General features: G+C 35.6%; 1 protein-coding gene across 1 annotated transcript in view; it reads right to left on the bottom strand.

Annotated features, from left to right (window-relative positions):
- acte1 (actin, epsilon 1) overlaps positions 1 to 7,498 on the bottom strand; it is an 8,185-nt gene extending 687 nt beyond the window's left edge. The window contains exons 1-8 of the mRNA XM_048158403.1: positions 7,372 to 7,498; positions 6,075 to 6,217; positions 5,698 to 5,826; positions 4,698 to 4,808; positions 4,524 to 4,608; positions 4,284 to 4,445; positions 3,816 to 4,007; positions 1,460 to 1,641 (exon numbers count right to left, since the gene is read on the bottom strand). Of these exons, the coding sequence (XP_048014360.1) occupies positions 1,460 to 1,641; positions 3,816 to 4,007; positions 4,284 to 4,445; positions 4,524 to 4,608; positions 4,698 to 4,808; positions 5,698 to 5,826; positions 6,075 to 6,203 (990 nt within the window). The 5' untranslated portion in view covers positions 6,204 to 6,217; positions 7,372 to 7,498. The remainder of the gene's footprint in view (positions 1 to 1,459; positions 1,642 to 3,815; positions 4,008 to 4,283; positions 4,446 to 4,523; positions 4,609 to 4,697; positions 4,809 to 5,697; positions 5,827 to 6,074; positions 6,218 to 7,371) is intronic.
- Positions 7,499 to 16,584: the final 9,086 nt, after the last annotated feature.

The following is a 16,584-nucleotide window of genomic DNA, read 5'->3' as shown; positions in this document are numbered from 1 at the left end:
AATGAATGAACATAGTACATTTGTTTTACTGTAGTCTAATGATTATTTATTTACTTTTGTATCTAGAAATTTAACAGTAATTGGACACTTGAACATAGAAATGATCTATATCTTTCATTAAAAATATTTAAATGGCAAAATAATAAAAATAATAATGAATATTAATGAATATTAATAAATATTAGTGATAATATTAGGCTAATTATTAAAATATTTAGGCCTATTCATACTCATTATTGTTGTAGTGTAATGATTATTTATTTACTATTGTGTCAAAAACAGAATTAATTAAAAATAAATTAAAAATATATTAATAATTAAACATTGGTGCATATTCATATCGGACACTTAAAAAAACATAAAAAACTATCTGTATTAAGGCCCGTTCACAACAAGGACGATAACTATAACAACGAATATATAGGCCTAGTTCTAAATATCGTTCAAAATATAAAAGAATAAAGTCCACACCACAACTATAACGATAATGGCACAGAGAAATGATTTAGTTGTAATCACTTTCAGAACGATTTTGTTCAGGCGGATGAACGATAAAAGCACAGCCAATCAGAACCCACGTGACTTTAAATAGCTCGCGCATTTAAAGCGGCAGACGTCAAAACTGCAGCACAAGCTTGCTGCCAATTTAGAGACTTTTTTCAAAAGCCTAGCGACAAATCTAGCAACTTCTTGGACAAACCTTATCTAAATTCCATGACTATATTTATATTAATATGGATATGGATATATCGAACAGCCCCGCTCCTTTTTTAAAAACAGCCAATAGCGTTTCGTTTATGTCACAGCTCGGCCAGAGCCGTTAGACTCTGTAAAACCTCAGTTTCCTTCTAATCTCTTAACCGTTTCTCGTTTTATATCGCTTATATACAGCATTCTGTGCAGAAATCAAATGAGTCCGATACCTTTTGTGGTCTGTGCCGACTCGCGCATATGATCCGCTCTGTGCTCTCGTGTCTCTGGACCGGAGCAGACTGTGCTCGCGCTGTGGCGGTTCATGTGACACTAACGCAAAAACGGACGTCGAAGGAAGCATGTTTACACTGTCTGAATCGTTCCCTATTCTCTATATAGTGCACTATGTGCCATTCACCATGTAGAAACTAGTAAATGTGTGAACAATTGACCGATTTCAGCCGAGGCTTCAGCGACTGTAAGAGTGTAGGAGGAGGCGGGACTTCAGATTCTAGAGAGCATTTGATTGGACAGAAGATTTGATGAGACACTAAAGCGCGATGTGATGTCATGAAAATCCATGATCCATTTTAGCGGAAGTGAGAGACTGCAAGTTTTGAATGCTTATATCTCATAAATGCACCAGCTTATTCATAACCTTAAAGCTAACATATTCATACTAAAAGCTAAAAAACGTACATTTTGATTTCAAGACTTTAAGCTCTTAAAAAGTTCATCTCCAAAATGAACTAGTCCTAAACTGTACCTTGATCTTCATGGTGCTGGGAGCCAAAGCTGTGATCTCTTTCTGCATCCTGTCACCGATACCAGGGTACATGGTGGTACCGCCAGACAGTACGTTGTTGGCGTACAAGTCCTTACGAATGTCAATGTCGCACTTCATAATGCCGTTGTAAGTGGTCTCATGGATACCAGCAGACTCCATACCTACAGACAATGTGATTTAGATGATGAATGGGATTATACATGAAACATACTTCAATTTAAATAGGGCTACATTACATATGCAGTACCATGCTAATTCATGTAAGTGCAGATTACATAATAGCGCTGATTTCATTAAGGGAAGAACTGCTGGTGAAGCATTGTCCTATCAGCTCTACTGGATAAGGAAACAGTGATTGATGTACAATGTCAAGACTAAGAACCCTGTACACCATAAATAGCCCCTCAGCCTGTGGCCATATACTGAAACGCTCTTAATTAGTTCCTGACAAAAGGTGATCCGTCACTGTGTCACCTCTCCTAAAAGTGCACTGATATTGCCGAAAAATGCAGTTGTATTATATTTTTCTCTGTGGGAATCTTGACCGCTATGCCGTGCCCATGGAAGGTGGGTTTAATTGTGTTGCCGCGCATAGACTGATGTGCAAATGATTGAGAATTATTAATAACATGAATTTTTCATCAATGGGAATCTAGGCTTGGCAATGGCTCAAAAGGGAGAATATATTTTGAGTGTGGGCTTAGTGGTTCAATGTAGGCCCCGTTTCAGAAACTTACATTAATAATTGATTAAAAAACAAGGCATAATGTAGGGATATTCAAAGCTTGTCTATCATTAAGAAGAAACTTAGTCAAAAATCCTAAAGGAATGCGAACATGATTCTATGGAAGCCCTTAGAGGACATGCACTATTATTTTTTCTGTCGTGTTTTCTTGTGATCTTAACATAACAAAAGTTGTTTTTTCAAGAGCTACATGAGTATGCTGATTAAATAGTTTTTGGCTGACCAGAAAAATTATGAACAACCCATATTTACATATATATATATATATTATTATGAGAACGTTAAGTCGTGCTAATGGAAAAAAAAAAACATCGGATTCCTATATCCTCCTGAGACCCAGAAAAAAAAAAAAAAAAAAAAACGTTTTTTGAATTTAGTATTTTTTCATGTCATTATATTGTTTAAAGCATAAGAAACAAATTAAAAAATAACATTTTTGAAAAATTATATTTTATTCATATGTTATGCTATGTCCTCTGTCGTGGACACCATGACTAAGTTGTTTAAAAAATAAAATGGCATGAAATAATAGGCAAAAACAATGGGATTTTTTTTATTTTTTTTTATCACCAATCAATTTTTAGGCTTCAGGATTATTTTTAACCAAACTTTGTATAAAGATGATTCTCACCTATGTTATGAAAGATATAATGGAATTAATTGATTTACCATTTTACTTTATGCAATATGTGGGTAAAATAGCCATGATTTTTCCCATTCAATACAATGCATCTATACACTGTATCTATTTTGCATATTATAGTGTGCTTGGAGCAACATGCAATGAAAAAATAAGTGTAATAATGGGAGTAATAACTGGCAACATTTTCATAATAATATCTAATAATTAATAGGAATATTGATATATAACTTGTTGTATCTCCTAAAATGCCTGATAAACATGATTTAAGTCCTGTTGTCCTCTTCAGAGGTCATGTATGAAATCAATGTCCTGTTTCATAACAGAAAGTCATATTTTGATTTGAAACCCCATAACATTTTCCTGAGATGTTGATTTATAACAAACAATTTGAAAATTAATCAGATTTAAATGATAATTAAGAGTGCTAATTTTTATTTTCAATCATATTTAAAGACCAAGAAGTTGTTGTTGTCATGGCGAAACATCTAAAAATTTGGTATCTCTGCAAAGCCCTGAATGTGCTCTTTACAGGACATCCAGACTTAAAACACATGTGACATGTATGATGTCAGAGAAAATCACTAAAATATAATGTCCACTACAGAGGACAGAAGTCTATTCCTGGGTCCCAGGAGGATAAGAACATATATTATAATTTAGATCCAATACTAAATAAATCTAATAGCCTAAGAATCATCTAAAATAAAATTAAATAATTATTTCCTACTGGAAACAGAGAAAATTTTAGTCTTTATTAAACTATTTTTATTTTAAATTATTTGATTATAAAATATTTTATTTTATATTTTTACAATTTAGATCTAATCCTAATTAAATCAAATGTGAATCATCTAAAAAAAATAATAAATACTATTTCCTACTTTTTGACTAGGGAAAGTAAACATCCAAATCCAGCAGTTATTTTAATGACCCAATGAGAAACTGACCAATGAAAGAGGGCTGGAAGAGGGTCTCGGGACAGCGGAACCTCTCGTTACCAATGGTGATGACCTGACCGTCGGGCAACTCGTAGGACTTCTCCAGAGATGAGGAGGAGGCGGCGGTGGCCATCTCATTCTCAAAATCAAGAGCCACGTAGCACAACTTCTCCTTAATGTCACGAACAATCTCCCTCTCGGCTGTAACAGCGAGTTAGAAAGGTATTAAATGCATTTTAATTATTAAAGAACAGCAGCTGGTACAGTTTCGCAGTTACTAGCATTGACCATAAGGCGGTGCTGTTTAGCTAATGAAGATATCACTCACTGCAGCGTAAAAGGTAAAAAAAGAAGGCTTACGAGTCACGTATAATATAAAATAAGCAAAATTTTACATTTGAGATACGGTTTATTATCTATTACATTAATAAATTCAATATATAATTTATGTGGAAACTGCAGAAAGCGTTAAATTACCAGTGGTGACGAACGAGTAGCCTCTCTCAGTCAGGATTTTCATCAGGTAGTCAGTCAGGTCTCTGCCGGCCAAATCCAGTCTCATGATGGCATGTGGAAGGGCGTAACCCTCATATACGGGCACATTGTGGGTCACACCATCACCAGCGTCCAGCACAATACCTGAAGCATATCAAAAAAGCATGAAAAACCAAGAAGATGAAGTTTAGAACAACTATAGTCAATGTAGCCAATGCTAACCTGTGGTACGGCCAGAGGCGTACAGGGAGAGCACAGCCTGGATGGCCACGTACATAGCCGGAACGTTGAATGTCTCAAACATGATCTGAAATACAGATAGAAATCAATATTAATATTATGGACATAATGCTATTAATGTCATGATTTTTAAAGATTTCTCTAAAAAGGGCTTGCCTGGGTCATCTTCTCCCTGTTGGCCTTAGGATTCAGAGGAGCCTCAGTCAAGAGAACAGGGTGTTCCTCAGGGGCCACACGGAGCTCATTGTAGAAAGTGTGGTGCCAGATCTAAGTAAAAAGTATTGTATTTGTCATTACATATGGCGAAACACTGTATATTTTCAGTTCACAAGATGCGGTCACATTTACCGTTCGGCAGATTTTCATGGACAAAAGGTTCCAATTGTGCCAAAAAGCATGTTTACAGTTATTGCATACTTCCTATAAATCAGTATTTGCTGATGTGCATGTTCTTTGATGTTTTTTTAATTTGTTCTGTCGTCTTCAGTGTTGTCTTTTTCTGTCGTTTCCAAAAATTATGGTGTTCCATTTGTGCCAAAAATGTGCTTTTTGTACACTACGTTTGTCTATGCTACTGTTATTGCTGTTGTATTATTTTTCATCCTCCATGTTACTACTCTCAATGAACACAATGCATTTTACAGATATCCAGGAAAACAAATAAAATGTTTAGATTATTTAAATAATGAGTTCTCACCTTTATCTTTATGAATATTATGACAAAGCACAAAGATGAAACCTTGGGACAATAGATTTGTTTGCTTATAGGACAGAAAAATAAATCCATCTTAAGGTTTTATTATTGAAAAAAAATCTAAACATTCTGCATCCGTAAAATGCGTAGCAGAACCTTCATTTAGAGCAACTTATAACGCTTTTTTGGCACAAATTTAACGCCATAGAAATCCAGTTGTTTCAATAGAAAATTTCGATCTGGAATTTCGCGTAAAGCGAAATATTTCCTCATGCATATTTCGCAGCAGGTTCAGGTTGTTCTAATGAATTATGCTGTGGTGATCAACAGAAAGCTGCTGTGTTTGCAAGTGACTTCTGTTTGAGCTGTGCTTCATACATTTCTATGCTATTGAGAATAGAAAATTTTACCAATAAATTTTGCTATCGACACTTCTTAAAAGGGAATAATCATATGGTCTACCTTCTCCATGTCATCCCAGTTGGTGATGATGCCATGCTCAATGGGGTATTTGAGGGTGAGGATGCCTCTCTTGCTCTGGGCCTCGTCTCCTACATAGCTGTCTTTCTGACCCATACCGACCATGACACCCTAAAGGAAGAAACCATAAGGCAACCCATCAGTCACAGTCCACACGTTCAGGGTGACCTTTTTTGCCCCAACTTAAAAATCGTCAATACATTTGACTCAAATTCTGAAGCACTGATAATAAACATTAGAAATAAGCAACTTTAGAGGTCAAGGTGAAAGCATAAGCACTGTGACTTAAGAGGTGCTTTACTGATTGGATCAAAATAAGACTAAGCCCCTGATGGCGTCAGTGAACGTTGCGGTCTCACCTGATGGCGGGGTCGGCCCACAATGGAGGGAAACACGGCCCTGGGAGCGTCGTCACCGGCAAAGCCAGCCTTCACCAGACCTGAGCCATTGTCACACACCAGAGCGGTGGTCTCTTCCTCGTCGCACATGTTTGCTTAGACAGCTGGTGTTTCAACACAAATGGCATGGGGAGTAAACACATGACTCCATTAAAAAGCAAAAGGATTTTCTCTTGCCTATTAAATACTAGTTGAATTTATGTAGCACTTGAAGCTATACATAAATGATTCATCTTCTGTGCTTAAAAAGAACTTTTCTGACAACTTATGTTATTCAGTCATTCCCTCCCTTCGGCAGATGCGCAATGTGCTATAAATAATACATATTTTATTATTATTTGATATCTTGAGTTGAACATAAAAAGCTTTAGTTTATATGCCTGTAATGTTTTTATTGTGCTGCTTCTGTAGTTGTTACGAAGATGCAAAATTTTCAATGCTCCACTGTGTGTGTACCAAATAATTCATTAAATGATTACTGTATATGACTATATTTCTTCTGCAGAAGACATTTTGAAGTTCTGAATTTTAACATACACTACTGTTTAAAATTTTGGCAAGATTTTTTAAATGTTTTAGAAAAAAGTCTCTTATGCTCACCAAGGCTGCATTTAATAGATCAAAAATACAATAAAAAACAGTAATATTGTTAAATATTTTTACAATTTAAAATAACTGTTTTCTATTTTAATATATTTTAAGATGTAATTTATTTCTGTGATGCAAAGCTGAATTTTCAGCATCATTACTCCAGTCTTCAGTGTCACATGATCCTTCAGAAATCATTCTAATATGATGATTTGCTGCGCAAAAAACATTTGTTATTATTATTAGTGTTGAAAACAGCCGTACTAGGTTTGTATTAACCATGATTGCTTTTTTTTCAGATTCTTTTGATGAATTTGAAAAATCAAAAGAACAACATATATTTGAAATAGAAATCTTACGTAACATTATGTCTTTACTGTCACTGTCGACCAATTTAATGGATTTGCTGAATAAAAGCCATAGACAAACTGTCTGACCCCAATCTTTTTAACAGTAGTGCTCGGACAAAAACAGTTTTTCAAAATATGTTCTTTTGTGCTCCACAAAGTCATACAGGTTTGGAATGACATGAGCGTGAATGCGGTTGATGATTAGAATTTTCTAAACTAAAAATGCTATATATATATATATATATAAACCAAGCTTCGCTACACTATCTGCTGTAGTCCAACAAACCATTTAACATAAAGATCCATTGAAGTACACTCACCCAGGAGAGCTTGCACAAGAGGCCTGGAAAACTTGCTCCCTCAAGAGCGGTAGAAAAAAAGAGAGTGAGCGGACAGTTCACCTGCTCCCGTATTTATATAGGATCCGTGTCACCAGGGCTTCAGAACCTCAAGCCTTTTTAGGACACATTACAACCCTACATCACTCAAAGGTGGGCCGTCCCATGTGAAGATGGGGTATTGGAACGGGTCTCACAATGGAGACTGTCGACAGACAGTTGCATTTAATATTAGAAGATAATTTATGGCTCTCGAGGACAGTGTGGACTATTGTTGGAAAGAGAGGTAGCCAGTTCACTGGGAGAGAATGGCATCCCAGTGGCCGTTATAAATAAGACTCCGTGCATTGGTCATAATGGACGAATGGCCATTTGTCTGTTGTCTGTTATCTGTCAGTTGTGAGGAACTTCTAGCTGGCCTTCAAAGGAAATGCGCATTGCCGACCAGTATGGGTGTGGACATTACACTGGGAACCAATACCAAATGAGGAATTATTATCAGCGTCTCTTCCTAAAAGAAAATCATGGACTCTAGGAAACTGTCAATGTGCCACACTTTGTGATGTTTGTAAGGCTGTTGTCTGTGTGGGTGGTCTAACAATTACACGGACACAAAAGTGACTTGATTGCATAGTGTCAAGAGAACGGCATTGTGCTATTGACAATGGCACATGGGATGTTGACTTTTTTAACTCCACAAACCCCATCTTTTATGTTGTGAGAACTCTTAGACATGTTTGATAAACTTGTCTAACATACAATTAACCTAAAAGAACTCGTTTTAAAAACACATCAAATAGTGATTATGGCCTGTCCCAACGCAGAGGTCTTGACCTTCTTGACAATTCAAATCATACAACAACGTAACATCTGAGCATTGTGGTTAGAACTACTTTCAATTATGAACTCATTTTAATGACTAACAATGTATTATATAAAATCAGATTTTATGTAGCGTAACCAGGTAAACTAAAATATTAAAAATGCTTTCGATAATTGAAATATTTATAAAATAAATTATAAATATTAGATGAAAACTTAAATGAAAAAATGTAAAAAATAAGATACAATAAAGTTGAAGATAAAATGCTAAAATTACTAATACTAAAACTTTAACTGTTTAAAAAACTAAAAAAAACCCACCAAATTATAAATAAATACTATGATATAGAAAACAAAAATAACACTATACTGTTTTAAAACAATTGACATCCTTTGGTGAGAAGACAAGTAAATATTGTATATATATATATATATATATATATATATATATATATATATCATAGATACAGTACCGGTCAAAAGTTTGGACACATTACTATTTTTAATGTCTCAGCATTTATTCAAAATATAAATATTTTTGTAACAATATACACTACCGTTCAAAAGTTTGGGGTCAGTTTTTTTTCTTTCCTTTATGAAAGAAATTTATACTTTTATTCAGCAAGGATGTGTTAAATTTATATAAAAAAGATGATAGTTAAGACTTATTATTACTTATATTGTCACAAAAGATTTTTTTATTTTAAATAAATGCTGTTAACTTTTTACTCATCAATGAATCCTGAAAAAAGTATCACAGGTTCCAAAAAACATTAAGCAGTGCAACTGTTTCCAACATGGATCATAACTAGTATCAAATCAGCATATTAGAATGTTTTCCGAAGGATCATGTGACACTGAAGACTGGAGTAATGATGCTGAAAATTCAGCTTTGCCATCACAGGAATAAATTAGATTTTAAAGTATATTAAAATAGAAAAACATTATCTTAAATTGTAATAATATTTCACAATATTCCTGTTTTTTCTGTATTTTTAATCAGATAAATGCAGCCTTGATGAGCATAAGAGACTTCTTTCAAAAACATTACAAATAGTAATTTTTCCAAATTTTTAACCGGTATTGTACATGATCTAAGACTAGGTTACAAAACAGGGCCTGAACCTAGTAAGTAGTCACGCCACATAGTAAATATCTTTCTTATGCCAAAATGGCTTTTACTTGAGGTCATAACAATAACAATCAGTGGATCACTTGTATTGAGTCTTAAGGTCAAATGTTAGCCAAAGTTTACAATTTCAAGGGCAGCTGGCCATTTGCATTCTTCAGCTCACACTGAGATAATCCACAGTCTCTCTCGTTTGACTCTCCAGAGGCCTGAAGTTTGGAGACGTGTCAGTTGGAGGCCACCCAATAACGCACAGTAGCGACAGCCTGCCACCTGGCCTTACATTCTGCTAGTGACACACTGACAGACTCACCAGTATTGACTGTAGATGGTAAAATAGCCACTCACACACACACACACACACATGTTGGGTTTCCATGTGTTATGGGGACATTCCATAGACATAATGATTTTATACTGTAACTGTATATTCTATCCTCTAAACCTACCCAATCACAGAAAACTTTATGCATTTTTACAATTTCAAAAAATATCACTTAGTATGATTTATAAGATGTTTTCCTCATGGGGACCACAAAAAAATGTCCTCACAAGGACAAGGATTTTTTATATCACCATCTTTGTGGGGACATTTTGTCCCCATAACATAGGGTATACCTGAACCACACACACTTGCTCACTATTATTTTAAAGCAATATTCAAGGTTAAATAGTTATGCTGTATCATTAGCATCAATGGCATGCCAGTGGGAAAAAACAGAAACATAGAATGGTTGCCTCATAGACTTCCACTGTAAGTACACTGTAAATGCATTTGCAGTCAATAAATGCAGTCAATAAAGCTCAACTTGTAACCTGAAATATTAACTTACATACTGACTGGAGCTTTTTATTAATATAATATAGAGCAGTACATACAACTGCTATTTTCAAAAACAATACACAGTATGCACCAATACATTATTTAACCATTAATTGGTTAAAAATGTATTAGTTTAATGAATAATAAATGTCAAATTTGTTATCACATGACCTCATTATGTTGCATATTTAATCTAATAAATGATATCCAAATATATTTGAATTAAAAAATTGTTATTGTCCTATATTTACCCAGGTAAAATCTTTCTGAGATCAAAAAAGTTGATCGCATTGCATTGCAAGTCGAGCGCTCGGTTGCATACTGCTAATTTTGGCAAATGTCATCCAGATATTCCATTTTATATATTTGTATATCATGCACAATATTACATAGGTACATTCTACACCTCAAATACAGCAAAAGCAGGAAGGGTGTTATGTTGTTCTAAACATAGTCACTGTATAAATAAACTTTGACTGTATGCTGTTTCTCTTAGTCCAAATGGTCCTAAAGGAACAACAGTGGACTGCAAGAATGTTGGTACAAGTGTTTGTACCCAAACAAATGTACAAACATGCCAACAGGAAGTTAAATAAAGACACTCACTGCAGGATTGCATGCAATATTTAACAATAAAAAATAACGGCTATGAGATAAAACTGCTGCGTTTTCCCAAATGACTGACGCTTTACTTAGCGATTAGAGCGTCAGCCTTCCTATAGCAACACTAACTTTCCCATATACTGCACCAATGTTTATGACAAAAGGTTTTGTCATGTCTACTGTATCTTCTGAGGACAAATTTGACCCCAAAGTAAAGCCACACACCTGTGTTCACTCACACAGGGGTCAGTTTCTCAAGAGAATAAAAACACCATTCAAGAACTTTTGTTGGTATCTGATCATGTGACCAGTCCTCTGCTCCTCTGCTGCCACGGCCATTGTCTCATAGCTGAAATTCCTCCTCACTAAACATAGATGCATCCGTTCTCAATGGTGCATTTTGGAACAGAGTTCATAATAAGTTGCACAATGTTATTGTTGAAGAATATTTTGTTGTTTAAAGTTATTTATGCAATTATTAAAGTATAACCTTAATTATTTAGACCGGTTCAACTGCTCCTTAGTGCAAATATCTAATCAGCCAATCACATAGCGACTCAACTCAATGCATTTAGGCTTGTAGACATGGGCTGCGTCTGAGAGTTGCTGCCTTCTGAGGATGTGTCAAGTTAGGAAGGTATCAAGGCATGTTAACTTCATTTCCTGTCTCCTGAGATACCTTCATCTGATTGATTTTTGAAGGCAGCATCCTTCAATATCCCACAATCTGCTTTCCATTCTGTGACAGTTGAGCCAAAAAATAAAGATGGCGTATATAAATGTATGTTTGAGCATCAGTTGGGGAAGAAAGGTGATTTAAGTGACTTTGAACATGGCATGGTTGTTGGTGCAAGAAAGGCTGGTGTTTTCACAAATGACCATCAGAGAATGGTTCGAATAAGAGAAAATATCCAGTGAGCGGCAGTTCTGTGGGTGAAAATAATGTCTTGTTGATGCCAGAGGAGAATGGCCAGACTGGTTTGAGCTGATAGAAAGGCAACAGTAACTCAAATAACCACTCGTTACAACCGAGGTCTGCAGAAGAGCATCTCTGAACGTACAACACGTCAAACCTTGAAGCAGATGCTGCTACAGCAGCAAAAAAACACACCGGGTGCTGCTCCTGTCATCTAAAAACATGAAACTGAGGCTATAATTTGCACAGACTCACCAAAATTGGACAATAGAAGAATGGAAGTCATTGCCTGGTCTGATGAGTTTTGACATCTGCTGCAACATTCAGATGGTAGGGTCAGAATTTATGTCCCAGTACACATGCATATGTGTTTTATAATTATGGTGTATGTGTCATTCATTGGTGTACTGTGTGTGCTGCCAATGGACCCAACGGCCTGCTGGGAGTTGTTGTTTTTGTTGTATGTTTTGTCCTATTTCTTGTGCTCCTCCCTGTCCTAGTCAAGGTGACTGGACCTACCAGCTGCTCCTTGTCAATGTCAAGAGGATCCAGTGAAAGATTCCTTCCCCCAAGATCATGGGAGTGTTGAGATGTTGCCAGTCCCAGAGTGTTGTTTTTGTTGGTGTGCCTTAAGCTTAACTTTGGTGCTGTGGCTGTAGTGTGCAGCTTTGTGATGGGTTAAGCTTAAACTTAAACTATTGAGGTTGCGTTCCACTCCAATTTTAGACACGCACTTGCAAACTTCCCTAAGCACTTCCACTCGGGGGAATCCCTGCCGCCATTTTTAAGTGCGTTCCACTTCATGGACAAGGGAAGTTTATATGGACAGACCCTCATCCCCTTGATTTTGACATGACAGCAGCTCTATGTCCCACAATTCAACTTGATTGTGACATCACAGTAGATCGCGCTTAACTTAAGTGTACGATATATTAATTATGTTGAGATTCAATCGCATAATACTTGTAGCTACCTTATGTTCACAGTCAAAGTGTATACTATTGATATTTTGTTTCATTTGTGTAATTCAATTTTTCTCCTCATATAGCCTACCTAGCCTATAGAATTTTATATATTTTCTCCAACAACTCATAAGCATATAGAATGGTGCATAAAACAAATTCATAAGTACAAAAGGGGTTTAAATAATAAACCAGCTCCATAGTGAATTCCAAGTGATCAAGGGCTTAGTGCGTTTCATTTAAACCTTATGCACGAGTTCCGCCAGTAGTGGGCACTTGTGCAACATAAGCAATGACGCACATCCGAGTCCACGAGATGGAGGGAAGTTAGCTAGTGAAGGGCATTTAAATTTGGAGTGGAACGCAGTAGTGAGCTGGGTGACATTTTGTTTTGTTCTCATTATCTCCTGTGTTTGCTAGTTAGGAAGTAAGGCAAGAAAAATTTATTTGTATTTATTTTTGCAGTTTAAAGGTGCCATAGAACGTTTTTTTAAAAGATGTAATATAAGTCTAAGGTGTCCCCTGAATGTGTCTGTGAAGTTTCAGCTCAAAATACCCCCTATATTTTTTATTTATTTATTTATTTTTTTAACTGCCTATTTTGGGGCATCATTAAATATGAGCCGATTTAGGCTGCGGCCCCTTTAAATGCTCACGCTCCCCGCCCACGGAGCTCGCGCTTGCCTTTAACAGCATAAACAAAGTTCACACAGCTAATATAACCCTCAAAATTGTTCTTTACAAAGTGTTCGTCATGCAGCATGTCTAATCGCGTAAGTATGGTATTTATTTGGATGTTTACATTTGATTCTGAATGAATTTGAGGCTGTGCTCTGTGGCTAACGGCTAATTCTACACTGTTGGAGAGATTTATAAAGAATGAAGTTGTGTTTATGAATTATACAGACTGCAAGTGTTTAATAATGAAAATAACGACGGCTCTTGTCTCCGTGAATACATTAAGAAACGATGGTAACTTTAACCACATTTAACAGTACATTAGCAACATGCTAACGAAACATTTAGAAAGACAATTTACAAATATCACTAAAAATATCATGATATCATGTCAGTTATTATTGCTCCATCTGCCATTTTTGGCTATTGTGATGATTCAGCTGTGCACATCCAGACGTCCTGCCCTTGTCTAATGCTTGAACATGAGCTGGCATATGCAAATATTGGGGGCGTATATATTAATGATCCCGACTGTTATGTAACAGTCTGTGTTATGTTGAGATTCGCCTGTTTGCCTGAGGTCTTTTAAACAAATGAGATTTATATAAGAAGGAGGAAACAACGGTGTTTGAGACTCACTGTATGTCATTTCCATGTACTGAACTCTTGTTTTTCAACTATGCCAAGATAAATTCAATTTTTAATTCTAGGGCACCTTTAATTAGACTTCCTAGGTAGTGATCTTTTGTTTGTTGTTTTGGCCTTACCCGCTCCTGAAGAACATGCTTCTTTTTATGTTGGAATTGTTTGTGTATATACACACACACACACACACACACACATATATATATATATATATATATATATATATATATATATATATACACACACACAGACACAAAGAATTAAGGCAGTTCTGAAGGCAAAAATGGATGGATGGATGGATGGATGGATAACAGTAAACATATTGCATTGTGTTCTTTATTTAGTAAAAAAAATACAGTTGTTTCCATGCACTGTTTTGTTGAATATTAACAGTGTCTGTAATACTCCATGTCTCTGCGAAGCATTTAGCATCTTCCTGGTGACTGGGAGAACTACAGTATGTCAGAGAGAATTTTAATGCGCTTGTTATGGAGGGCCAGGAAGCCACATGAATTTTGAATAAACTGCCAGGAACTGCTTCAGAAGGCTGTTAAATAGATACGTTAAAACAGATCTGTTTTAAGCTCTTTGATGTAACAGAAATGCTTCTGAAATTAGATTCATTTTTTTTAATCCTTTAGGAATATCAAAACCCAGTGAGTTTCAGAAAATGAGATACAACAATTTTGCAGTGATGATTATATGCAGAACTTCAAAATAATTCACAAGTCAAAAGTTCAGTAAAGTAATATGCAGCATAATTAATTTAATGGGTTTATTATATTGATGATTAGTTTAATATAATAACTATTTGAAATTTGAAATGACACTTTCCATAAAAAGAATACATAATAGGGCCTCAATTTGTCTACAAAAAAAGAACAAATTCTATTAATTTGACGTTTGCAATTTTTTAACCATGCAATAAATATTATGATTTTGTGATTTTTCTAACAATAATATTAAATTAACATCAAAACACACATGTATAATAAACTGCATGGTCTTGGATTGCTCTAACATTTCAGACCAAAAATATGACCAAATAGTGAGCAATCATTTGAGTTATCCTGAAACATGCTCATCAACACACCACTTAAATGTCATTCACATAGATATCAAGGAAAATAATTGTAAATTAATTTGAGGAATGCAAACTCTCGGTCTCTAAAATACCATACCTAGATGATTTATAGAGGTTAATTGTGGTTCAGCCAGAGGATGAGCTCCATTTAGGCTTAAGGGTAAAAAAAATTACATGGTTTGAATTATGTCACTGTTAAGAATAGTTCATTGCTAAGCACCATCTGTGAACACATCGCATACTGGGAGGCACCATGCTGGCATAAATCTGTCTTCCAACTCAGGTCAATAACTCGTAGAAAAAAATTGGTTTATTTCTGTATATAAAAGATGTATGCACATGCATGCATGTCCTGTGTGTCAAATGTCCTTTAAACTCGTATGTGAACTCATGCAGACATGAATTATAAATGCGCTTCTGGCTCCATGCTGGGTTTCCTGCAGAATTCATTTGATTACAGCTCTTATTTGTGCACATAACTCCAGCAGTCATGAATAACAAGCTTTGGGCATTCAAGCATTTTGTTCCTTCTTTTGCTCGCTCAGATAGTCCAGCCCAAAATGGTCAATATTGCAAAGTGGAGCTCCTCAAAATATGCACATGGAAAACATAATGAATAAGCAGTTTATGACATTTACCTGACAAAAGAAGACTTTAAGGCATCTACATGACCTCACACACTGTAATCGGTGTAAGATCCTGCATGTAAAAGCACTCATTGTTCAAAGTATCATACAATCAGGTAACACTCATGCATATTTTTGATACACTGTACATTAGGATGAAATCTGGGATAGGAGAAAGCCTTTTACATTTAAAAACGTACACATACAGTACCACCTTTAAGAGCACACCTGAAAATATATAAATTAAAAAACAAAACAAAAAATGGAATAGGCATCAAAATTATATATACATATATATGTCTCTAAAAATGCCAGGCTGTTTCAACCCAATTTTGGGTCAAATATGGACAAACCCAACCATTGGGTTGAAAATATATACACCCAATATATTTAAACAGACACAAAATATTGTTTATATTATTAAAATATTACCGCTGTGTACTCCTGAATATAGTCTGATTACAACATACTTGTGAAATACGTGAAAAATATTTATAGCCCGATTTCACAAACAGGGTTTAGATTAAGCCAGGATAAGGCCTTAGTTCAATTAGGATATTTAAAGCTGCAGTCCGTAACTTTTTTTGTTAAAAATGATCCAAAATCAATTTTTGAGCAAGTACATAACCAGCCAGTGTTCAAAACTATCTCCTTACCTTAGCCCGATTCACAACGGTAAGCTTGTAATAATTAAAAATCAGTACTGGTGGGTTTCCGCAGGAAATTCGAGCATGCCGCCGTTCGTCTTTGCGTCATTACGTCACATCTGTTTACATGATAAAGGAGTCCCTGCTAGTAGGCTATATGGCATGTGAGGATGGCGGATCATTTATAGCCTTTTCTCAAAGCAGCTGCAATAATTCACCCGTAGTCAAAAGCAAAAGACTTTGGACTGCGGAGTGGCAAC

The sequence above is a fragment of the Megalobrama amblycephala genome, linkage group LG15 (genome assembly GCF_018812025.1).
Source record: "Megalobrama amblycephala isolate DHTTF-2021 linkage group LG15, ASM1881202v1, whole genome shotgun sequence".
Taxonomy (NCBI): Eukaryota; Metazoa; Chordata; class Actinopteri; order Cypriniformes; family Xenocyprididae; genus Megalobrama; species Megalobrama amblycephala.
This window is presented reverse-complemented; position numbering and strand designations above follow the sequence as displayed.